Source organism: Leucopleurus acutus (genome assembly GCF_964270905.1).
Source record: "Leucopleurus acutus genome assembly, chromosome: 9".
In the NCBI taxonomy this organism is placed as follows: Eukaryota; Metazoa; Chordata; class Mammalia; order Artiodactyla; family Delphinidae; genus Leucopleurus; species Leucopleurus acutus.
This window is the reverse complement of record NC_139144.1, coordinates 87,750,035-87,773,497: the sequence shown is the minus strand read 5'-3', so window position 1 is coordinate 87,773,497 and position 23,463 is coordinate 87,750,035. Positions and strand designations below refer to the sequence as shown.

Here is a 23,463-nt window from a genome sequence, read left to right as displayed (position 1 = left end):
GCAGCATATAGGACTTACTGAAAAGGAGGAGCCAGGGAAACAGAAAGATCGGAAATAAAGTGACCAATAATAGCCTGTGTTCAAGATATCAAACCAATTTCATTCTCAGAGACTAAATGAATCAATCACCAATCAATCAATCAGTTATTGCTCAGGCCACAAAAGCTAAAATGCAACCAGTCTTTTTTACAGGTCTTTTTTCGTATCAGTACTAAATAACCCCTACAACTACTTACTACCAATAGTACTAATCTATAAATCTTATATACGCTAAGAAAAAGGTAGAAATGTTAACGCAGCAGTATCTTCACACCATTTTGCACAAAGAAGCAGGCTTTTTATTTTATAAGCCCAACTGCAATATCTATCCTCCTCCTCTGATCCTTAGGGGTAAGTCAGACTATGCTGATTGCATAATCCTCCACAAGATGGCACACTATTTTCGTAATTAAATCCATCTTTCCACTTTGAAATAGTATAGAATGCATATACTATGCACTGACATAACATGGGCCGAACCTTAGATAAAATTCAAGTGTCAAAAAGAAGAGGTAGGTGGAGGGTTACTAGGCTTGTAAAAGAGGTTAGCTTAATTCCTAGTTTAATGTAGACACTAAGAGAAAAACAAATGAAATTAAAAAAAAAAACTTTTAAGAAACACAAATTTATATTCAAAATAAAAATGAACCCTGTCAGGACATTTAGTTTAAGAGTTTAATCCTTCTGAAAGTGTAGTTAATAGGACATTAGATTGACATTAGAATTTTTGAAGGGAAGAATAAGTTAGAAGGGGAAAGATATTTTATATGCTCTTTAACCTTACCTTCTTTAGCCATTCCCTTGAACTCTCAAAACCCAGCAGATTATCAACTGGATTCATCTGTCTCTCTTTTTAAAAAGAGCTATATTTCTTTCTTTTTTTTTTAATTGGTGAATTTTTGTGTAGCCTTTTTTTTTTTTTAGTTAATTTATTTATTTTTGGCTGCATTGGGTCTTTGTTGCTGCGCGCGGGCTTCCTCTAGTTGCCCTGAGCGGGGACTACTCTTCCTTGCAGCACACGTGCTTCTCATCGCCGTGGCTTCTCTTGTTGCGGAGCACGGGCTCTAGGCGTGAGGCACGCAGGCTCAGTAGTTGTGGCTCATGGGCTCTAGAGCGCAGGCTCAGTAGTTGTAGCACACGAGCTTAGTTGCTCCGTGGCATGTGCGATCTTCCTGGACCAGGTCTCGAACCTGTGTCCCCTGTATTGGCAGGCGTATTCTTAACCACTGTGCCACCAGGGAAGTCCCGAGAGCTATATTTCTTACATAAGGCTATGATTACAAAACTAGAGACTGATCTTTTGGGTGAATTCAACATATGGTTGTAATTTCCCTGCTAAAAGGTTGTATTTTCTGCCTATGACAGGCAGAAATATTTTAGAAATATTTAGGGCTATATTTTAGAATTCCTTTCTGATAACAGTATGAAAGAAAAAAATTCGTGTCATACGTAGCTACAGAAATACAGCCATATGAATATATTTGTATTTAAAAACTAAAACCCATGTTTACCTACTTTCTTCAATAGCTTCTTTAAAGAATATCAAGGAAAACCATTATGTGGCATTAAAAAAAAAATGAAAGCACGTTACATATAATTGGTACAGTCAGAGAGGTTCAGATTTCCACAGAACGGTTCTTTCAAGTGACAAGCAACTTCTTTTATAGATACCAAACACTGGGATTTTGCCTAAATCTTACTACCTATTCTGCTTGAGAGAGAGAAAAAGGCTGGTACCGTAGGTTCTTAAAATTCAATGAGAGTTGAACAAAGAATTGCCTGGTACCATGGATATTTTAAGTTTTCATCTGGACAGACTTCCACACTGAAGCAAAACAGACATGCCTTTTTCTCTATTTGCCTTATTTTACCCAGAGTTGAAACCCAATTCAGAGTTGAATAACCTAAGTAGAGAAATGCCAGTTATAGGAATAAATCAATAAATCAATAAAATTGACATACACTCCCAAGTAGAACAAAATACTACATTCCTTCTCTACTACATTCAATACAATACTACATTCTTCTCTGGTAAGAATAATAGAATTCACTTAGGATAGAAGAAAGCTTTGAAAAATCAGAGTAAAATTTATGCCACCATGTACTTTTTAAAATGGTGAGTCTATCCTTAAAACTGTAGCAAAATGAAAAAAATATCTACAGACTGAAAAAGGAAAAGAAAATTCAGGGACTATTAATTTTTAATATTTAAGAAAACAAGATAAACGAAACACTGGGAAGCAATAATTGCTTCGAAATATAAGTCACTTTAAAAGAAGCTGAAATGAGCTCTATGAAGTTTCAGTCTAGTGAAATACCTGGCACATTGGAAGCACTCAATAAATGTTAGCAATTATTAGGTCAGCTATTGTTCCTCACTCTTTATATCTACAATAGCTTTTAATAAGGATGTAAAGGAATCAACTATGTTTTTCAATTTCACTTTATGGTATTTTATAAGTGAAGTGATATGCTTTATTAGTATTTATGTATTTAAAATTTGCTGAGGTCTCAGGACTTAGCCCTCACAATCTACTGTATTTTCTGTTTTCACCTATCATACCTGAGATTTTCACTGTATCTTCTGCATTAGAAAACTAAGAACCACTATAGTAACAGCAGCAAAAACATGGGCTTTGGAGCCAGACAGTCCTACAGACCTGTGTTCAAATCCCAGCTCCACAGCCCTGGACACAGCAAGACCTATTCTGTAAAATGAAGGTATCTACCTTTTCAGTTGTAAATGAAACGTATGAACATATAAAAGTGCTAATCGCAACCTCTACATGTAGTAGGTATTTAATAAATACTATTACTCCTCAGGTTAAAAATAAAAAGTTTTAGTCTAGTGAAGATGTTCTTAACTCGATGATCTGAATTCATGGATTCTCTTCCAGAAAAATGTACATACAAAGAAAATTTTGTATATAACTTCAACAGATTAAGAACCCTTGCTTAGGAAACCTTCAAATTGCATATTTAAAATAAGGACTGGGCTTCTCTAAACTGTATTTCACTACTTAGGCACCAACCTTATAAAGACAGAACTTCTAGTTTCTTCAAATTCTACTTGGGGAAAGTCACTCTACTACTAAATTAACCTAATCCTTAACGAAAACGTTCTTAAAATGAATTTTAATATTTTTTCCTAAAAATCTAAAAGTATATTTATCCTTTCCTTTGTAAAACATCAATAAGGGCAATATATACAAAAGATGAAACAATTATACCAAAATACTATTGGTTAGTTAGAACGTGGAATTATGAGTGAGATATTTTTTCCCTCAACACAGCACTGCTTTTCATGTTGTTTTAAATTGCTTTTCAAAAATTTTTAAATTGTTTAAAAATATTTCCACTGTGAGATTCTGTCAAAAAAACAAACACAAAAGAAAGATCTCTAAATTTGCATCAAATTCTCTCAGCAGAACTAATCAGTATATATTTGTAGATTAATATGTTGCATATAAAAATACATATTATATAAATAATATATATTGATACTTACATATAAGACATTATTTCATTTAACTCTCACAGCAACTTAATTTATTATTCCTGTTTTTATTGTCATTATAACTCATTCAAGATCAAACAAAAAGTCGGTGGTAAAGTCAGGATTGAAATCCAGATATGTCTCTCTCTCTCTCTCTCTCACACACACACACTTCTTTCCCACACACTCAACCTCCAACCACTATACTTAATTGTTATATCAGTAAGTCTGGACTAGAAAAGGTTCTTTCAGAGACTTAACAAGAAATACAACTTTGAAGATAATTAAAATCAACCTGATGATAGCAGTTATAAGACTCTGGTACATAAATGATAAAATAAAAGTATATGAAACCACCTTGGTAAATTATGCTATTAATAATTTTACAATAGAAGTACAATTTCTAGAGGAAAAAATCCCAAAGATATCCCAGATTCTGCTCCTACACCCAAATTAAATTCAGAAAGCACCAACTGTTACCCTAAAAAAATGCAAAGTCTACATAACCTTTAATTTTTCTACCTAGATTCCAAGGTAATAAGAACTACAGCTTTAAGGAAATATAGTCTATATACTAGAAAAGAACAAACAGAATCACCAGAAAATTTAAATATATTAGAGTATAACCAATAACATAAATTCACCTCAGAAAAATATTAGCATTTACAACAAATGACATCATGACACAATCCAGTCATCAAGGTTTAAAGCAATATCAGAGTGTAGTTTCCAAGTAAATATTTTTCTTTCAACTCGAAGGAAAATGGATTTTAAAATTTTGATTTAGTTCAACAAATATTCAGTACACACTTACTCCATACCAGGCTTTGCGGCCATAAAAATAAATAATGCAAGATTCTTGTTTTTCCCCTGTCAATAAGAATATTGGGGATGGGAGGTAGAAAGGAGAAAGCTGAATAGAGAGGAATGGGATACATAACACCTACACAAGCAACTCTAAAACAATCTGGAAATCATTATAGTAAAAATAATAGTATGCACAAAGTGCTATGTAAATACAGAAAGGGAAATGATTATTCTGCCTGGACCTGTCTTCCTGAACCCCAAACAATATATCTAACCGCTTACTTGACGTATCTATATACTTGAATGTCTAACTGGCATCTCAACCTGTCTAAAAACAAGTTGCTGAACAACCCAACATATTTAATCCACTTGTTTTACCCATCTTAGGGAAAGGCTATATACTATTTTCCCAACTACTCAGGTCAAAACCTTGAGTCATTCATTACTTGTTTCACTCACACTTCATATCCAATCCATCAGTAAATCCTGTCAGCTGTATGTGACATCTTCAAAATACATCCCAAATCTGACCAATTCTCAACACTGTGATCACCACTCTAGTAAAAGCCAATGCTATCATCACTTCTCTGGTAAGTAACTGCCTCGTTAAAGGTCGCTCTGCTTCTGCCCTTCACCTAATTTGTTTTTTGTTAAAATGCAAAGTCAGTAACATTTCTCAAAACCCAACAATATTTTCCTTTAATCATCTCACTATGAGTAAAGGTTAAAGTTCTTACAAAAGAACTCAACACAACTGCCCCTCACTACCTCTCTGACTTTATCACCTTTACTCTCTTCCTCACCCACCTTATATCTAGCAACAAATAATCTGGGAAAAAAACAAGAGTAGAGGAAAGGTGGGCAAGAGTTTACTTTGGAAACACTATTATTTCAACAATGAATACCACTTACACAGAGCAAGGAATTTCATTTGAAATTTTATATGAATACCAGCAGTATTTACTTACCATGTAATGTCAAAACTTAATAGAAATATTTAACCCTTTAAAAAATATATAGGTAATGAATCTTCCCAATAAACTCCACAAAGGCAGACAAAAATATTACATACCATTTCAAGAGTATCATGGGCCTCCTTAAAGCCCATTCATGAAGCCTCATCTAAGAAAACAAGGAAATACTAAAAAGGATAGAGCATGGTGATAGCAAGGAATATAGACAGCAACGGTTAACTGAAACAAGAGTCGGAATGCCAGGGTATGGCAGTTACTAGACTTTTGAATGGCATTTTAAAAATTCCTTTTGTTTTCTCTTGATATATCAGATTCCTGGATTACCCACCCTCACAACCAGACACGTGTTTAAACTTAACCTAAACCACTGTTCTAGAGTCTTATGAAAGTTCAAAGCTTTTTCTGACTTGGTTGACTCCTAGGGCATCTTTCCTTACACTTCTCTCCGCTTCCAGACACCTGAATCCTCAGAAGCTGCATTTCTCCTCTATCTCAATCTGGATCCCAACCCTAATTGCATCACCAGTTCATTTATATATATTTATAAAGAATTCCATACCAATACGTTTTACACACCATCCCTATAACCCATACTCCCTATTACTCATATAAAGGATCATCTGAATGTGGTTAAACCCCTTCAACTTCACTGTTCACACAGTACTGTTTCCACACTATAAGTGGTAATGGTAACATATTGACCATCAAGCTCACTTGAGTTATGGACAACTTTATATTAACTATCATGATTATTTAGTTTTATCAGACTTTAAATTTTTGGTTCCTGTTAAAGGCTCAAAATCTCATTTAATCATCACACATGGACCTAAATAAAGCTTGACCCAGCATTCAGAAAGTTTGGGGGGGGTGGAAAAAAAGCACTGAAACAGACACAAAATGGCTCTAAATAAAAATTCCTCTATTGATGGCTAAGTCCCTAAATTTCCTATAGTAGAAATATTTGCTTAAAAATATATTCACAAAGTACTTTTATTACATTTTTATCAACTAGTGCTCATACAGAAGTATGGATACTGATCAATTTTTCATTGTAGACCTTTGTCAACCTATAATAAAGCCTCAGAAACTATGAGAGATTATGCCTTTAATGATTCCATCTGGAATATATCCCATGCCCATAATAAGTCATTCTTACTTATTTACAATGACTTACTTTAAGTCATTGCTTTCTTATAATTATTGTTTCTAAAGCAAACCAAGTAAATACTGAAACAACCCTTTTCCTCTCCTTGAAATATTTTTTTAAAGGGAATGGGGATAAGGACCTTGAGTCTGCTGAAACCCTGCCCTTAATGCATAAAACCAAGATATTACAGAAAAATATGTGGACCTTTATCACTATATGCTGTATTTTACTTAAAGGATCTCTGACCTGAAAAGTCAGCATTTAATCGTCAATGACTCTGCTCACACAAAGTTCTGTCAGGATATTTGCCTATCACTTGAATCTTCTCATTTTCCATTCTCAAATATCATGGATTACAAAAAAAGAGAAAAACTTCCTCTTTTCTTACACTTTTACCTATTTTATACAGTCCATATTCCATAATAAGCAACACAGTAAGCACTATGAAAATTCCTTCTGCTCCCTGATAAGGTGAACTTTAAATATTAAAGTAAACCACATTACTTTTGCATTTAAGGAAAACAGCATTTTGTCTAGAAAATTAAAGTAGCTTTTCAACACTCTTTTTTAGTATTTTATTAGCAATTAAAAAAAGAATTTAATAATATTTTCATCATGACTGAGAAAAAGAAGAACAGCATTATAAATTCCACTGTATGTTCAAAAGAGGAGAAATGCTACTGTAGACAATCTAAACACAAATTTTCAACTCTTTTTTTATACCGTATTTAATTTTGGATTAAAAAAACCAATTTCTGTATAGATCTGGTTCTTTGAGAAATAAGCATGTGCGTATTTACTGAACTCTCAGGTAGTAAAAAAGATGCTTAGGACTCTACAGCTGAGTCAAGCCTATTTTTGTGGGAAGGAAGGGGTCTGGGAAGAGGGGCCAAGATAAGGAAAGCAAATTCCTATGCCTCAAAATGAACCTTTTCCAAAGAGACGCTAATAATACTCCCAAACAAACTCATAGGTTACTACACAAATTTAGCAGTTAATTGTAAATATTATAATTCCTCCTTTTACTTATAAAACATTTGTGAAAATACATTAATGCCTAGATGATTATTATCTGCACTGCAATAATCTTAGTAATTATAATGAGTCAAAAAAACCTTATTCCTGAAGCACTATTGTCAGCATAATACAATAATAGAACAGAGTTTTTATTACACTTGGAAAAAGTAAAATATTATTTGGGTGGATACTGGCATTGTATGTGGTAAAGTTTTCTAAAACCAAATAAAATAAAATTATACAAAATTCTTGGTATTATTTGCTTTTCAAGACGGTAGTTTGAAACCTATTATAATTTTAGCATTAACCTCTAAATATAATGGTATTTAAGCTGTTCTAGGCTGTAGAAACCTAAGCAAAATTTTCAGTATCAAGTTGCAGAATAAAATTAAAAAGAAGACTAAAACAAATTATTTATAGGCTTGTGGACAGTGTTTAGCAATTTATGCACCTACCAACACTTAGGCTACTTAATTTTATATTCTCTCCCTCTAAAATATATCTTAATTCTCTTTTACTGCAACAATTCCCATATTACGGCATTAAAATATAAATGCACTAAAAATCCAGAAATACTCCACAGTATACTATGGAAATCAAACACATATAAAACTACACACACACACACACACACACACACACACACACACACACACGGCTCTAAGGGGCTGCACGTTACATTTCTTTTAGGTTATCTAATTTCATTTGTGCAGCAGCCTCCCCTCCCTGACGTGCCATTGCCTAGTTTAGGTTATTACCTGTAGATAATGGCTATTTTCTTTGCTACTTGGTTATGGCCAATGACATTTAACTTGGTAAGGAATGGAAAGAAGTACATTTATGAGTACCTGATATTTAAATGTATAATTTTTTTTAAAGAATTTGCTTTCCATTCCAAGTAGTCCTCACCTGTTTGAACATCAATAACCATCTGATGGCCTCCTCTCATTCCTGGTCGGTTATCTTCTCCATCACCTGAAGTAGAAACAATATTTTCTTTAAAGAAATACCACAGAACAACTGCATATCCAGAGTAACTTCATTCATAAGTCTGTAATGAGTAGTGAGAATAACACACACTTATTCTTTCAATATTAAGAATAAGAGGACTCGTAAGAGACATAATATGACATAACTAAGTTTATAATAATTATCTTGCTCTTTTTTTCTAATTGCTTTCAGGCTCTTAATGCAACTGGAAGCTACTTTCAACTTATTTAGGACCAATGCCATAAATCAGCAAAGACACAGGATATTCCACAAAAACGTAAAATCTCTAAACTAGTGAAGTGACAAAGTGAAGATGAAAACAATCACAGAACTAGATCACAGGTCTATAACTCCAGGCATGGTTTATTAGTATAATGAGCAGTTTTAAAGTTCATAAAACCAGCTACTGAAAACTAAGATGCTATCAAGTTTTACATTAATGATAATTTCATCACTGTATTAATTTTGTGCCAATATTTCAAAAATCATCTCCCACATAATCTACCAGCTATTTTATTTGAGTAGTACTGTCTGACAAAATGTAAGATTTGCTTCCCTTTGATTCTTATTTACATCACAAAGCTTAATAGGCAGGTTTAAATATAATCAGTGAAAACTTTAAACCTCTGAAGAAAGAAACTATTGTTTAACTTATATTTATCTTATTTTATATCAGATCTTTTATATATAACTTAATTTCAATGGTTCAAAAGGTTATAGGATTCTAATGCCTTACTTGATGTAAACCAGAAAACCTGAGGTTTTCTTTGTAACTCTCCCATTAACTGAAATACATTACTTTAGGTAATAACTTTCCCTGTATCAGCTTTCTCCTATGTAAAATAGGGAACATCCAATTTTTTTTTAAATTGTGTTTTTTAGGTAAAAGGCATTTTTATTTTTTATTTATGTATTTTTTGGCCACGCCATGTGGCATGCGGGATCTTAGTTCCCCAGCCAGGGATCAAACCCATGCCCCCTGCACTGGGAACCCAGAGTCTTAACCACTGGACTGCCAGGGAAGTGCCGGGAACATCCAAGTTTTTACTAATCCCACAGGGGTATTATGAAAAAGACTGAAATATCAGTTTTTGTATATTATAAATAAGATGCAAAACTGAAGCCATATTCAAGCACTAATCATTCAGAAGTTTCCTGCAAATTCTTTCTCCTTTTTAATAGCTAGGTTTAGAATTTATAGCTCATTATTGTTGAAGTTTCACCCTTTTTTTCCTTCTTCCCCCAATTAGTAAAGTCAGTATTCCCACTTTCAAGAACAGATTAAGAGGGAATTCCCTGGTGGCACAGTGGTTAAGAATCCGCCTGCCAATACAGGGGGACACAGGTTCAATCCCTGGTCTGGGAAGATCCCACATGCCGCGGAGCAACTAAGCCCGTGCGCCACAACTACTGAAGCCCGTGTGCCACAACTACTGAAGCCTGTGTGCTCTAGGGCCCGCATGCTGCAACTACTGAAGCCTGAGCGCCTAGAGCCCATGCTCTGCAACGAGAAGCTACCGCAATGAGAAGCCCGTGCACTGCAACGAAGAGTAGCCCCTGCTCACTGCAACTAGAGAAAGCCTGTGTGCTGCAATGAAGACCCAATGCAGCCAAAAAAAATAAATAAATTTAAAAAATAGGGACTTCCCTTGTGGTGCAGTGGTTAAGAATCCAGCTGCCAATGCGGGCGACACGGGTTCGAGCCCTGGTCTGGGAAGATCCCACATGCCGCAGAGCAACTAAGCCCATGTGCCACAACTGCTGAGCCAGCTGCACTCTAGAGCCCGCAAGCCACAACTACTGAGCCCATGCGCCGCAACTACTGAAGCCCGCGCACCTAGAGCCCATGCTGCACAACGAGAGAAGCCACCGCAATGAGAAGCCCGTGCACTGCAACAAAGAGGAGCCCCCACTTGCCATAACTACAGAAAGCCCGCGCGCAGCAAGACCCAACGCAGCCAAAAATAAATAAGTAAAATAAAAATTTTAAATAAATAAATAAAGAAGACAGATATTTGATCATTAAAAAAAAGAACAGATTGTCAGTATGTTTGCCTTTTATATATTTAATCCATTAGTTTTCAAATATAATAGTCTGCTACAACATGCACTTCTGAAGAAAATTACCTCATATATGACTGATAAAGCAGGAAAATGATGCTTATATAATTCAGAAATCATGGAGGTTCATAAGCAATTTTCTCCAGTATATTAATGTTTAACACTATTTGAGGAAAGCTTTCTCACACTTAAAATGAAGGCTTTAGCAATGTATGAAGACCACAGGAGGTGGTCTTCAGCTTGAGGGTCTACAGCTCAAAGAAAGAAGCATGAGCCCCAGGGTTTAAAGCTCCAAAATCACTGTGATGCTCAATATAAATGCCTATATTTAACTGTACTAGTATTTATTTTTATTAGAATTGTTATTTTTTATTATTAGTATCTGGTTATATTATTAGTTTTTATCATTAGTTTTTATTATTAGTATCTGATTATAAAGTTCCACAGATTTAGAATGGTATGTCCCATTTCTACTTCTCTCATAAGCCCTATTAGCTTTTGTGAGCAATTCTGCAGAACTTAAGGTTTTTCAGGGACACGTTTGGGATTACAACACAATAGCCTATAATTTTATAGTGTCTCTATAAAAGCAGTTTATGATGGTATTCTGTGTAAAAAATGCCCAACCTTCTGTTACAGCAATAAAACAAAAAGGTTTAAAAGAAAAATTTAATATAGTAAACTTCCTCTGCCATCTAGTTGAGGAACCTATATCTTGTTTTAAACACCTGCTTTTCGTTAATAGGGTACAGTGAAACTTGAGCTACCTTCGGATACATGAAACTGGAACATTAAAGGAAAAGCACCCACAACCTAGAAGGTAGGACTTACCTTTGGTACTTTTGGGAATGATTTGACTCCATCGTGGCTTATATTCCTGTTGACTGATATACTGATTGAACAAGCCATCTGCAAATATCAAAGAAAGAGAGAATTACACCCTAACAGCTTACACTTTTTATTACAGCAAAAAAGACCAAAATGTAGAAGCCTACATTAAAGAAAATTACTAATATGTCACTAATACAATAGCACATTTTCATAAAATATGTGTCAGTTCAGTTTTTATGCTACCTCAAATATAAATAGCAAAGTATTAGTTGACACAACCATGTAAACGAATTGTTTTAGTGGCAGCTCATACTAAGCTTACTAAGTTTCCCCCATTTTTGTACTACTATACAAAAAAGCTAGAGAAGGAAATGGGAGCTCCAACAACTTTGGTCTAGGCCCTTGTATTTTCAGGAAAAAAAACAACTAATCCTTTAAAGTGAAAATACCATTTTTAGAGTTTTCTTTGAGTACAAAACTACATAGACATAAAAGCACCAGTAATAGTAATAGTATATTTATTGAATACTAAATGTTAGAATCTGTGCTATCTTACTTATCTGATTTAATTCTAAAAAACAGCCTTATGAATTGGGCATTATCATCTTCATTTTACAGATGTGGAAATGCATATTTAGAGAAATTAATGAATTTAACCCAAATCACACAGCTCTTGAGTGGTGGGGCTGGGACTCATGTTTCACTATGCTTTACTTACTTCATTAATAAATTCTAAATCTCCTTCTTAAGAGGAGTTGTTACAGTACAGTAACTAGTTGTTACACTAGGTACTACTATGGTCATGGGGACTGAACTCCCCACATATATCCATTCTACCCCAAATTATTATCAAGTCCTAATCCTGTGCCCCTCAACAAAGATTAGTTTAAGAATGGTATGAAACCCAATTCTGGCTAATGAAACATGAGGTGTCATGGTGGGGGGTGTGGGGGGGGCCTTCAAGGAAATGTTTCCTTACTTTCAAATGACTTTACAGAGAAGAAGAATGTACTTTTGTTCCTCTGGAAATGTTCAGAATCTGTATGCAAATGTACATTCCTGCTATAGCCCATTTGTAGAGGTCTGATAATGAAATCAACTCTATAATGATGACAGGGCAGAGAGAGATTAAGAAACTGGGTCACTGAATTGACTAACTATGAAATTTACCTTATCTCTGGACTTCTTGTTATATGATAAAGTAACATTTCCTTACTTTTTAAACTAGGGTTTTCTTTGACATGAACCCAAACAGATTATAATTTATAGAGTTACCCTTACTATAAATTCTGTCATTTGACTCTGATTTCAATCTGAATAAAGGATTCCCTTTTGCTTCATTTAGTCACTGAAAGCAAATACTTTTCCAAAGAATTTATAAGTAAAACTGTCTGTTCTCTGTGACTTGTATACTTGCCAGAGACTGCGTAATTTACAAAAACCTCCCTAATCTCTTTCTTTTCTGGGTAATTATGAAACTCAGTGGTAACCACACCCTTCAGCTTTCAAGTCTTTCCAGATGGCTTTAACTGAAAACCTCTATCCCATAAACTCATCTAGTTTTTTTCTTTGCCCGTGGGACTTAAAAAAATTCTTGCAAAAAGAAAGTTCTCTCCTCTTAAATTAGCACTCACAAATTAGCATTTATGTTTTAATTGTTAAAGTAAGGGGAACAAATGGATTCACAACTTATTTTAGTGAGAGTGTTTCTCTCTTATCACCTACTCCCCCATGGGCTTTTCTGACAATTCTTGCCCCATCCAGCCTACTCTGGCCAATACTGGTTTCCCATTACAAGAGCTGGAAATCTTTTCTTTTTTCACATCAAATGTTGTGGGGCTCCTATTAATAGTAATGATAAGATGATAATAAAATATTAATCATAAATTTAGTATTATGTAGAAGTAAAACACAGTAATTAAATTTTATTCCATTTTGTGAAAGGCACATAAAAGTTAAATGATCCTTTTTAAAAACCTTAAACAGAGAAGATAAAATTAATCAATATAAACAATGATTTTAAAATATTAATTCCACATAATGGCTAACTGAAGAGGAGAGAGAGAAAAAAGTAAAGATGGGAGTATATGGAGATAGGTAGAAAACTGAGGGAGATAAGAAAACTCAAGACATGAAAAATACAAAGCAAAAATAGACACAATTAGAAAAGTAATAAATTTCATACTTTTTAATAGTGCCCAACTGCCATATTACTAAAGTGTCCCATACTAGTTAGTTACACGACTTTTGATAAGTCAAGCAAGTTCCTCATCTGCAAAACTGGTGTTTAAGAGTTGGATAGGGCCTGAGGTTCCTTCCATACTGTGGCATACTAGGGTCCCACCACTGTTAGAAACAATATATTTACTCGAACTGTGTGTGTCTGGCTGATCCCACCTATGTTCATCTTAGAAAAGTCTCCATCTCCTCTTTCTCCTTAAGTCTTCTGTGACTATTCTGAAAAAGAAATCACAATCCACTGGGGGAAATTCTTCTAAGAGCTCTTAAGGCAGTAATCACAGGAAATAATCTGATGGATGACCCCATTCCTGATCTTTAAAGTCATTCTGAACACTGCAGGTAAAATTAAATTCTCTAATTGTTTCTTCAACTAATCCTTCTATCCCCACTCTTAACTAACCTGAAAAACTTACAAATACTCTACCCATCACGAGCTTCAAAGTTTCTCTTCTATCAAACACAACTGTCCTATGAAAATATTGTCAGGAATTTTCAAGTAAAGAAAGCAAACTCTCAAACATTATACCATTTTTGTAAAATCATTTTGTAAACACACACACACAGATGAAAAGAAAAAACACTGACATACATCAAAAAGTTAAAAGTGATTTTCTTTGGTTGGCAGGATTAGGATGATCGTGATTTTTGGTTTTGGTTTTTGCCTTTGTACTTTTTTGTTTTCCCAATTTTTTTTGCATTGAACTCTATTATTACCGGAAGAAAGGTCACAAAACAACTAGATATGTGGAATTCTTTTCTAAACTTTGGAAAAACTTCGTAACATATTGTTATTACCAATATAAACCATTTTCACATACTTTGTTACCCCTTAAAGGTCTCTTCTTCACAGGTCACTAGACACATTCACGTTTCTACAAGCAGTGCTTTGTACACTGACATTAGCTTGTTTTAACAAGGACAAAGAGAGCTAAATATGCACAAAGGATTTATGATCAAGCATGCAGAGGAAATTACTCCCAAAATTTAAACATTAAGTAATCCAAACTTAAAATATTAGAAATTATGATGATTTTACACTAGATACAATTAATCCTCTCTTGAATAATGACAGTTAATAGCATAACATCAGAGATGCTCAGTATATAATAAATGCTTAGAATGGAAAAAAGAGCAGGGGGTGGAGGGACTTTCCCAGCCACATGGTTGACATTTCCTTTGAGTCATCTTAATCTTACTAAGTTCCTTACATTACAACAAACTGTACATAAAACTTCTACCTCCGATAAAGCACCAATCTTGTACAGTAGTCAAGCAAACATTAAAAAAAAACTGCTTGGCGAACTTTTTGCCTCCTTCTGTCTCAAGTAAATTCCTTTTATCTTCACTAGTCTAAAGTTCACACAATTCTCTTTGATATCTCTTACTTTTCCTTGGAGACTATTAGAAAACCTGAAGAAAATTATTTCAATATAGCATTATCAAATCTGGAAGTAACTCTCTAAAAAGATCTTACCAAAGAAGAAAGAGTTGACTTTTATTGCACACTTACTGTGTGCAAGACATCACAAAGGTTAATTCATTTACTCCTTAAAATAAATCTACACAATGGTCATTATTAATTATTGCAAAGATTAGAAAATCAAGGTTCAGAGAAATTAATATCATGCCCAAAGACTCTAAACAAAAGGTATAAAACCCAATTCCAAAGTCTAAAATCTTTTCAACTCTTCATAGAATGCATGTAAATAAATATAAACACACAAATAATAGTTTTTAAATTACAATCTAAGATTACACACTATAATAACAGACAGTAAAATTTACCTATTCAACAGCACTTCAACAGACAGCAAAATTTACCTATTCAAAAGGAAGACTGGGAAACATAACTCACCATACCAGATCATTCTACTGCAATATTAAACTGATTATAATAAAAGAGGGATAAAACTAAAACAGTTGAAATATATTGTAGTTAATTATAATTTAAAGGAAAAAATGTAATCTCCCTCTTAAATAAAGATCTACTGGTAACTGTGGCTAAAGTTTACTTTTTATGTTTCGTTTCTTCTCTGGAACACTGGTTTGTCACTACTCCAGATCACTTTCTTACCTTAAGTATTCATTCATCTGGAAGTTGTTCCAGACAACAAATGGCTAGTTTGAGAAGCTAGCTGTTCTACCAAAAACCAAAATAAAAACAAAAACAAAACAAAACACCTCTTTTGGAGAAATCCTGGCTTACCATAAGACACAAAAGCTAGAAACATAAATTCCAGCCCTCTCACACCTCTCTCTACACTACTATTCAACTCTATTTAATTAACTTCTTGATACTTTCATTTTATAATATTAAACCATCTAATCACTCAAAATAAAAAATGACTTAAAAAACTATGTTGCACTTTGCAGAGAAACATGATAAATTAAAGATTACCCTCATTTATTCTATTACAATACATATTTTATTGCCTCTTGCCAGGGAAACTGGGTTGTCAATAAATAGTCCAGATCAGATCTGGAGCAAGTTATATTTAGTAGCTATTTTCAATGAAATAACATGCTTAAGAATCTTCTTTCACGCTCTCAAACAGAAAAGTAGTAATATAATGTTTATTAATATAATGTTTTCTTGGTGAACAGTCATTTCAAGTGCTAAAGAAACTTTATTTTTTAATAGAACAAATTAAATTTTTCAAAATCAAACAGTCATAAGCTTGAAATCCTTGAGGTGATCAATAAAAATGCTACAAACATTAAAGCAGGGTAAAGATTTTTTTTAAATACATTGCTTTCAGTTCCTTGTTTTAATGTTAAAGAACTCCCTTTCAAGACCTAAAAACAAATGAAAAGCTGACACCTCTGCAGCCAAAATAATCTCGCCATGTTCCTTATATTTCTAATTCTTGAAAGGTCGCCTTTTGTTTGGTATGCTTACTTGCATATATTCTATATGATTCAGCAAAAAATCTGAGCTTCCTATTGAAACAATGACATTCTCATCTACAAAAATATGAAAACACCTCTTAACACTGTTTTAAAAGTCTCAAAAGCAAAAAAGTAAGGCATTTAAATGTTTATGAACTGTTTTAAAAAATTACTTCTGTATTTTAAGAATTCAGGCAGTTGCTAATATTTCTATATGTCTACTTTTGACAAAAATCTAAAGCAGAAAATCAGAAGTGTCTGCCAAAAGTAAAACTATCCAAAAGAACTGAAAATATGACTTAGGAGAAATCACACTAAGACCCAGTTGCTAAGAATTTTCAAACTACTGAAAGGCTCCCGGTCCAATACCATCTCATTTTTCCCCTATGATTATGACTATAATAACTAAACACGTTTCATACAGTCCTAATTAGGCACAAGCTGTTCTTGTCTCTAATGGTGAAAGTACATAATTTTTTTTAAAAGAAAAAAAATATATTCAAGCCTCATCCAAGATTAAAAAAGAAAACAGCACAGAATACAGTACTGCTGCCTACATTGAAACTTTTATCAAACTGATTTTTCACCAACACAGAGATTTTTTTTAAAGAAAAAACTAAAAATTCACTTACAGGTACAGCATAAAAAAGTTTTTATAGTTCAAGAATAATAATGGCTGGGTAAAAGAGATTTTTTAAAAAAATTATGCATTTCAGCAGTTTGATTAAATTCTGAAAAGAGAAATACATGAAATATAACAATTTATGTTACAACAATAAATATTGGGGAAACTGAACCAGTAAATATTTACTTGGATGGTAAAGCATGGTGGTAAGATGAATAGATTCAAATTTTAGCTCTGCCACTTACCAGCTATGCTGTCTTAGGCAAATTACTTAATCACTGACATTTATTAAATTGAAATAACAATAATACTTACCTAGAAAGCAGGTACAAGAATTGAATTAACTCATATATAGTGTTTATTAGAGTAGATGGCATATTGGCCTTTGAATACATGAATAGTTATAATAATGAAGTAATATTTGGAACTATACTTGGCAAAAAACTAATAATTTTTTATGCACAAAATGAGAAATATGGTACAAAGGCAAATAGGAATTAAGAGAAGGAGGAGCAACTGAGGTGCAAGAATAATTTTTAAAAACTAGCTTGAAAGAGCTAGCCTTGAATAATGAGTTTCAAGTGAATGGTGATAAAAAGGAAAAGTAATCAGGGAAGGGAATACAACATAAACAAAAGCACAAAGGCATGACCTAAATGGGAAGGAAATCCAAAAAAGAGCATATATGTATATGTATAGCCGATGTACTTTGCTGTACAGCAGAACCAAAAACAACATTGTAAAGCAACTATACTCCAATTAAAAAAAACAAAAAAAAAGCACAAAGGCATGAATGAACAGGAATTAGGGAAAGAAGCCATCTTTCAGGAAGCAGTCTGATGAAAAACAAAAAAGAGAGATTTTGTATTAGGAGCACTGCTGAGAAGAAAGTGTCCCGAGAGAAAAGCAATACCATAAGGAAAAATCTTGCTGTTCTAGAACACAGTCTTAAGAACCTATTTAAAACAGGAAAAACTCATTTCATTCAAAGATTAATAAAACTCAAAAACAACCAACTCAGAATTCATATAAAGATATAAAAAGGAAAAGAAAAAAAATTTTAAGTGGCAAAAGAATCTGATTCAACAGAAAAATGTAGTCATGTAATTGATGAAAATGGCCAAATACTTTTCCATGAATATAAAAGTTAAGTAAGAAACTCTCTTTATAAAAGATGAGCACAAATTAGAGATACAGTTAGAAAACAGAGATATAAATAGTTGGAAGAGATATGGTATGACAACAAAGATAAATAAAACATGAATGTCAGAGTTGAAGGAAAAGAGGAAGAAAAACAAAATGAATACATAACAGAAATGAAGACCAAAATAAGAAGGAAAGAAAACACTACTAACAATATAGTAATGGAAAAGAGAGAAAGAATTTAGAGAAGGTTGAAAAATTCAACATAAATGTGCAATTAAAATGAGAAAATAAAAGATATACATCTAACTGAAAGAAAACAAAAATACATAATAGTTAATTGACAGTGTCACCACACTGGAGTTGTCCTGTTTATAGAACTACAAAATAATCTAAAACAAAGATATGTTTAATATATTTAAATATTTAAACAGCCATAGGCAAAAAGAGAGATTGCATTCAAAAGAGCAATAGTTGAAACTGGCAACAATGGAAACTGGTTAACAGTGAAATGACACTGAAAATGTATTTGGAGAAGATAATTGTCAATCTAGAATTCTATACCCAGTGAAAATATCCTTCAAGAAAAGAGACAAATTTTCAAGCAAACAAAAACTGAGAGAATTAATCTGCATTAGAAGAAATTCTAAAGGATGTGCTTAAGGCAGAAGGAATATGATCTTAGGTATAAAATCAAAGACTCAAATAGTAGTGAAGAGCAAAAAAATTAGTAAATATTTGGGTAAAATTAATGGACACTGTATAAAACAAGAACAGTAATATCTTCTAGGGTCTCTGAATATGGTATCAAAATAAAGAACAACAATAGCATATGAGTTGGAAGGTAAGTAGATGGGAGTTCAAAGTGCACTAAGTCCTTGTACTGATAAATTTTGTTAAGTATGTATATTTGTGGTTATTTATGGACTCACCATAAATAAAATACAGAGTGTGCTACTTCCAAATAAAAAAATGAAAAGATTAAAAAGTTTAAAAAGGTAAGAGACAACAACCAAAAACAAGAAATAAAGGACATGACAAAATATATTAAGTAAAATGGTAGGTTTGAACCCATATATTTACCAGTAATTCAATCATGTAAATGAAATAAATGTTCAAATCAAAAGAAGGCAGAGTTTTTAAAAAACAACTAAATTTACAAGAGATACTTCTTTGAAAAAAGGATACAGAAAGCTTGAAATTAAAAGATGGAAAAGATATGTAAATATTTACCAAATGAAAGCAGACATATTAATGTAAGACAATTTATAACTTAAGGCAACAACATTAGTAGAGATAAAAACACACTTAAAGATAAAAGATTTCATTCAAAATGAAAGAATTTAAAATTTGTATGCATCTAGAAACATAGCTTCAAAATATACAAAGCAAAAACTGACAGAATTATAAGAAGAGACAATTCCATAATCAGAGTAGGAAGTGTTAACACATTTTTCTTAGTAATTGAGAGAATCAGACAGAAAACATTATTGGTAAAGCAGATTTATGCAACATGATTAGCAAACTGGACCAACTGGACATATATAGAATATTGCAGTAACAACTAAAGAACTGGATTTCTGTCCAAGTGTACCTAATATGTTTATAAAAATTGAACAAAGTGGGCCATATGGTAAGTCTTATCAAATTTCAAAGAATTGGAATAGTACAAAATATGTACTCTGACCGCTATGCATTTATGCCAGAAATCAGTAATGAGGAAAAGAGCCAGAAAATCTTTACGTATTTGGAAATTAAAAACTGTATTTCTATATAACTATGACTCACAAAAGAGCAATATCATTTCCTAATGAAATTACTGAACTGGACAAAAATGAAAACACTTCATAGCACAACTGAAAAAGAAGAAGAAGGAAATTTATATCCTTAAATGCATATATGGGGAAATAACAAAGTCTGAAAATTAATAAGCTAAGCATCAATCTCAATAAATTATAAAACGCATATTCATCTCAAAGAGGGAAAGAAGACAACGTTAAATAAAGAGCATAAGCCAAGGACATAAAAGTTAACATAAAGAATCAACAAACCAGAAGTTGGTTCCCTCAAAAGATCACTGAACTTGCTAAGCTTATGGTGAAGGCAATAGATTGGGGGGACTTCCCTGGTGGAGCAGTGGTTAAGAATCTGCCTGCCAATGCAGGGGGCATGGGTTCGATCCCTGGTCCTGGAAGATCCCACATGCCACGGAGCAACTAAGCGCATGTGTCACAACTACTGAGCCTGCGCTCTAGAGCCCGCGAGCCACAACTACTGAAGCCCACATGCCTAGAGCCCGTGCTCTGCAACAAGAGAAGCCACCGCAATGAGAAGCCCGCGCACCGCAACGAAGAGTAGCCCCGCTCACCGCAACGAACACCCAACACAGCCAAGAATAAATAAATAAAATAAATTTATTTTAAAAAAAAAGAAAGTAATGGATTAGGGAGGGAGAAAGAATTCATAAATAACCAATATAAGGAATGAAAAAAAGAGACATCTCAAGAAATTCTACAAACATTAAACAGATAATAAGGGGATATTAGGTACGGTTTCACATCCATAAGCTTGAAATTTTAGATGAAACTAAAACAAACTACTAGAAAAGTGTAATTTGTTAAAGCTCAATCAACCAATCAAACAACTCTGAATAGTCCTACGAAGTTTCAAGAAACTGAATTGGTAAGCTAAAAATATTCCTGCAAGCAAATCTCAAGCACAGATAGCTCAATGGTAAATTCAACCAAGCATTTAAGAAAGAAATAATTCACATCTTACATTTATTCAGAAAATAGGAAGAAAAGGTTAACTCCTCAACACATTATGTGAAATTAGCCTAATAATGATACTAAACCTGAACAGGAAGATATGAGAAAGAAAAGCTACAAGGTCAACCTTACTAACAAAAATAGTTGGAAGAATTCTAACAAAACATTAGTCAATCTAAACCCAAAATAAATTTAAAAAATACAAAACAAAGTTAAGTATATATGAGGTTTAACATTAGAAAATCAGTTACTATGATTTCATATATTAATAGGGTAGGAAAATCATACCACAAAAGGTAGAGAAAAAGTGGCAAAATCCAATATCCATTTATGACACAAACTCTTAGGAATCTTGGAATCTGATACAGAATCTCCAAAAACCCCAGATCAAAAATATATTTAACAATGAAATGTAAAAAGCATTTCTTCTGGGATCATGAACTACACAGGGTTATCCACTATAATTATGCCATGGCAATCTTTTTCTAAAGATCCTGGCAGAGATTAAACACAAGGGGGAAAAAGTTATCAGGGTTGTAAAGAAAAATGTGTCATTATGCCTAAGTACAGCTGACCCTTGAACAAGACAGGTTGGAACTGCACATGTCCACCTATATGTGGATGTTTTTTCCAATAAATATATTAGAAATTTTTTTGGAGATTTTCAACAGTTTGAAAAAACTCGCAGATGAACCACACAGCCTAGAAATGTCAAGAAAATTAAGAAAAGGTGAGGTAAGTCATGAATGCATAAAATATGTAGGTACTACTCTATCCATATTTATACAGGCATAAGGTGAGTGCTATTTAATATAAAATTAATAATTTGGTTTTCCTACTGTTTTATAACTTTGCTTTCAAAGAATTACATTACTGTACAGTATGCCCCCCTCCCACCCTCTCTCAACTGGAGAAACTATCAGCCTATCATCAGAGGTAAATAGTTTTTAGAAAATATAACAATGTTTCCAATACTGTATTATAAATACGACTAGAACTGTATGCCATAAAAATTTTATAACAATTCATTCATTAGCATAAAGACTAAGCTATTGTGAAGCAATTGTATCAATTACACTAGACTACTGTAAAGCAATCATATTGCTGCTGCTTCATTACCAATGCATGAATTGTTAGACCTGTAAACAAATATGAATTTCTTTTTCCACATTAACTTTCATCTTTGATGTCTAGTGTTAGTAATACATATAATACATACAGTGTTTTGTATCACTAAGACAATATTGACACAGGTACTGACAATTTATCTTGTAAACAGATAATGTAAACTTACGATATTAATAAACATAGTACACACTGTAAATGTTTTCTCTTCCTTATGATTTTCTTAACAACATTTTCTTTACTCTATTTTATTGTCGGAATATAGTACATATATGTAACATATAAATTATGTGTTAATTGACTATTCATGTTATCGGTAAGGCTTCCAGTCAACAGTAGGCTACTAGTAGTTAAGTTCTGGGGGAATCAGTTACACGTGGATTTTCAACTGTGCAAGCGGTAGGACAGGGGAGGGAGAGCTGGCGCCCCTAACCCCCACGCTGTTTAAGGGTCAACTGTATTTTAAACTGAATGAAAATGAAAACAACATAGCAAAATTTGTGAGATACAACTAAAGCAGTGCTTAAGGGAAATTCTTAACACCAAATGCTTACATTAGAAAAGAAGAATCTCTAATGGCTTCAGCTTTCATATTAAGAAACTAGGAAAAGAAGAGCAAATTGAAACCAAAGTATGTGGAAAAAAGGAAATAATAAAGATACAGAAATCAATGAAATAGAGAGAAAAGATAAAACAAAGAAACCAAGAGCTGTTTTCTTAAAATAAAACTGATAGATCTCTAGCCAGACTACCAAGAAATGAAAGACAAAAATTACCAATATCAAGAACATGATATGACATAAAGGACAATAATGGAATATAAACAACTTTATGCCAGTAAATTCATCAATTTAGATGAAATGGGCATATTCCTCAAAAGACACAAACTACCAATATTCCCTCAATAAGAAACAGAATATAAATAGCCCGATATCTATCAACAATACTAAATTTGTAGTTAAAAACCTTGCCACAAAAGTAACTCCAACAAGATTTGAGATCTCAAAAAAATTCTAAGGAGAGGGAAACAGGCCTACCATATAATTAACAACTATGGCATAAACCAAGGTATGGGAAGGGAGAGATACAGGGTGGGGTATGGGTGGGCAGGAGTGTGGGGTGGAGTAGAGAAAAAAGAAAGGAGGAGGGGAAGAGGGAAGAAGGGAGGGAGAGAGATAAAGACCTCAAGTTTAAACTTTAGGACTACTTTATTAAACTTTAAACTTTATCTCCCCCTTGTCTCACAAAAGCAAACTTTTATTTCATTAACAAATAAGATAAACACTGCAAAGGGAGGTTTTCTTTAAGTA

At 33.2% G+C, this 23,463-nt stretch overlaps 1 protein-coding gene across 2 annotated transcripts in view; it reads right to left on the bottom strand.

Annotated features, from left to right (window-relative positions):
• MKLN1 (muskelin 1) overlaps positions 1-23,463 on the bottom strand; it is a 359,451-nt gene that overhangs the window by 78,626 nt on the left and 257,362 nt on the right. For both annotated transcript variants that reach the window (XM_082846006.1, XM_082846005.1), the window contains 2 exons: positions 11,363-11,440; positions 8,390-8,455 (listed from right to left, as the gene is read on the bottom strand). In XM_082846006.1, the coding sequence (XP_082702132.1) occupies positions 8,390-8,455; positions 11,363-11,440 (144 nt within the window). The remainder of the gene's footprint in view (positions 1-8,389; positions 8,456-11,362; positions 11,441-23,463) is intronic.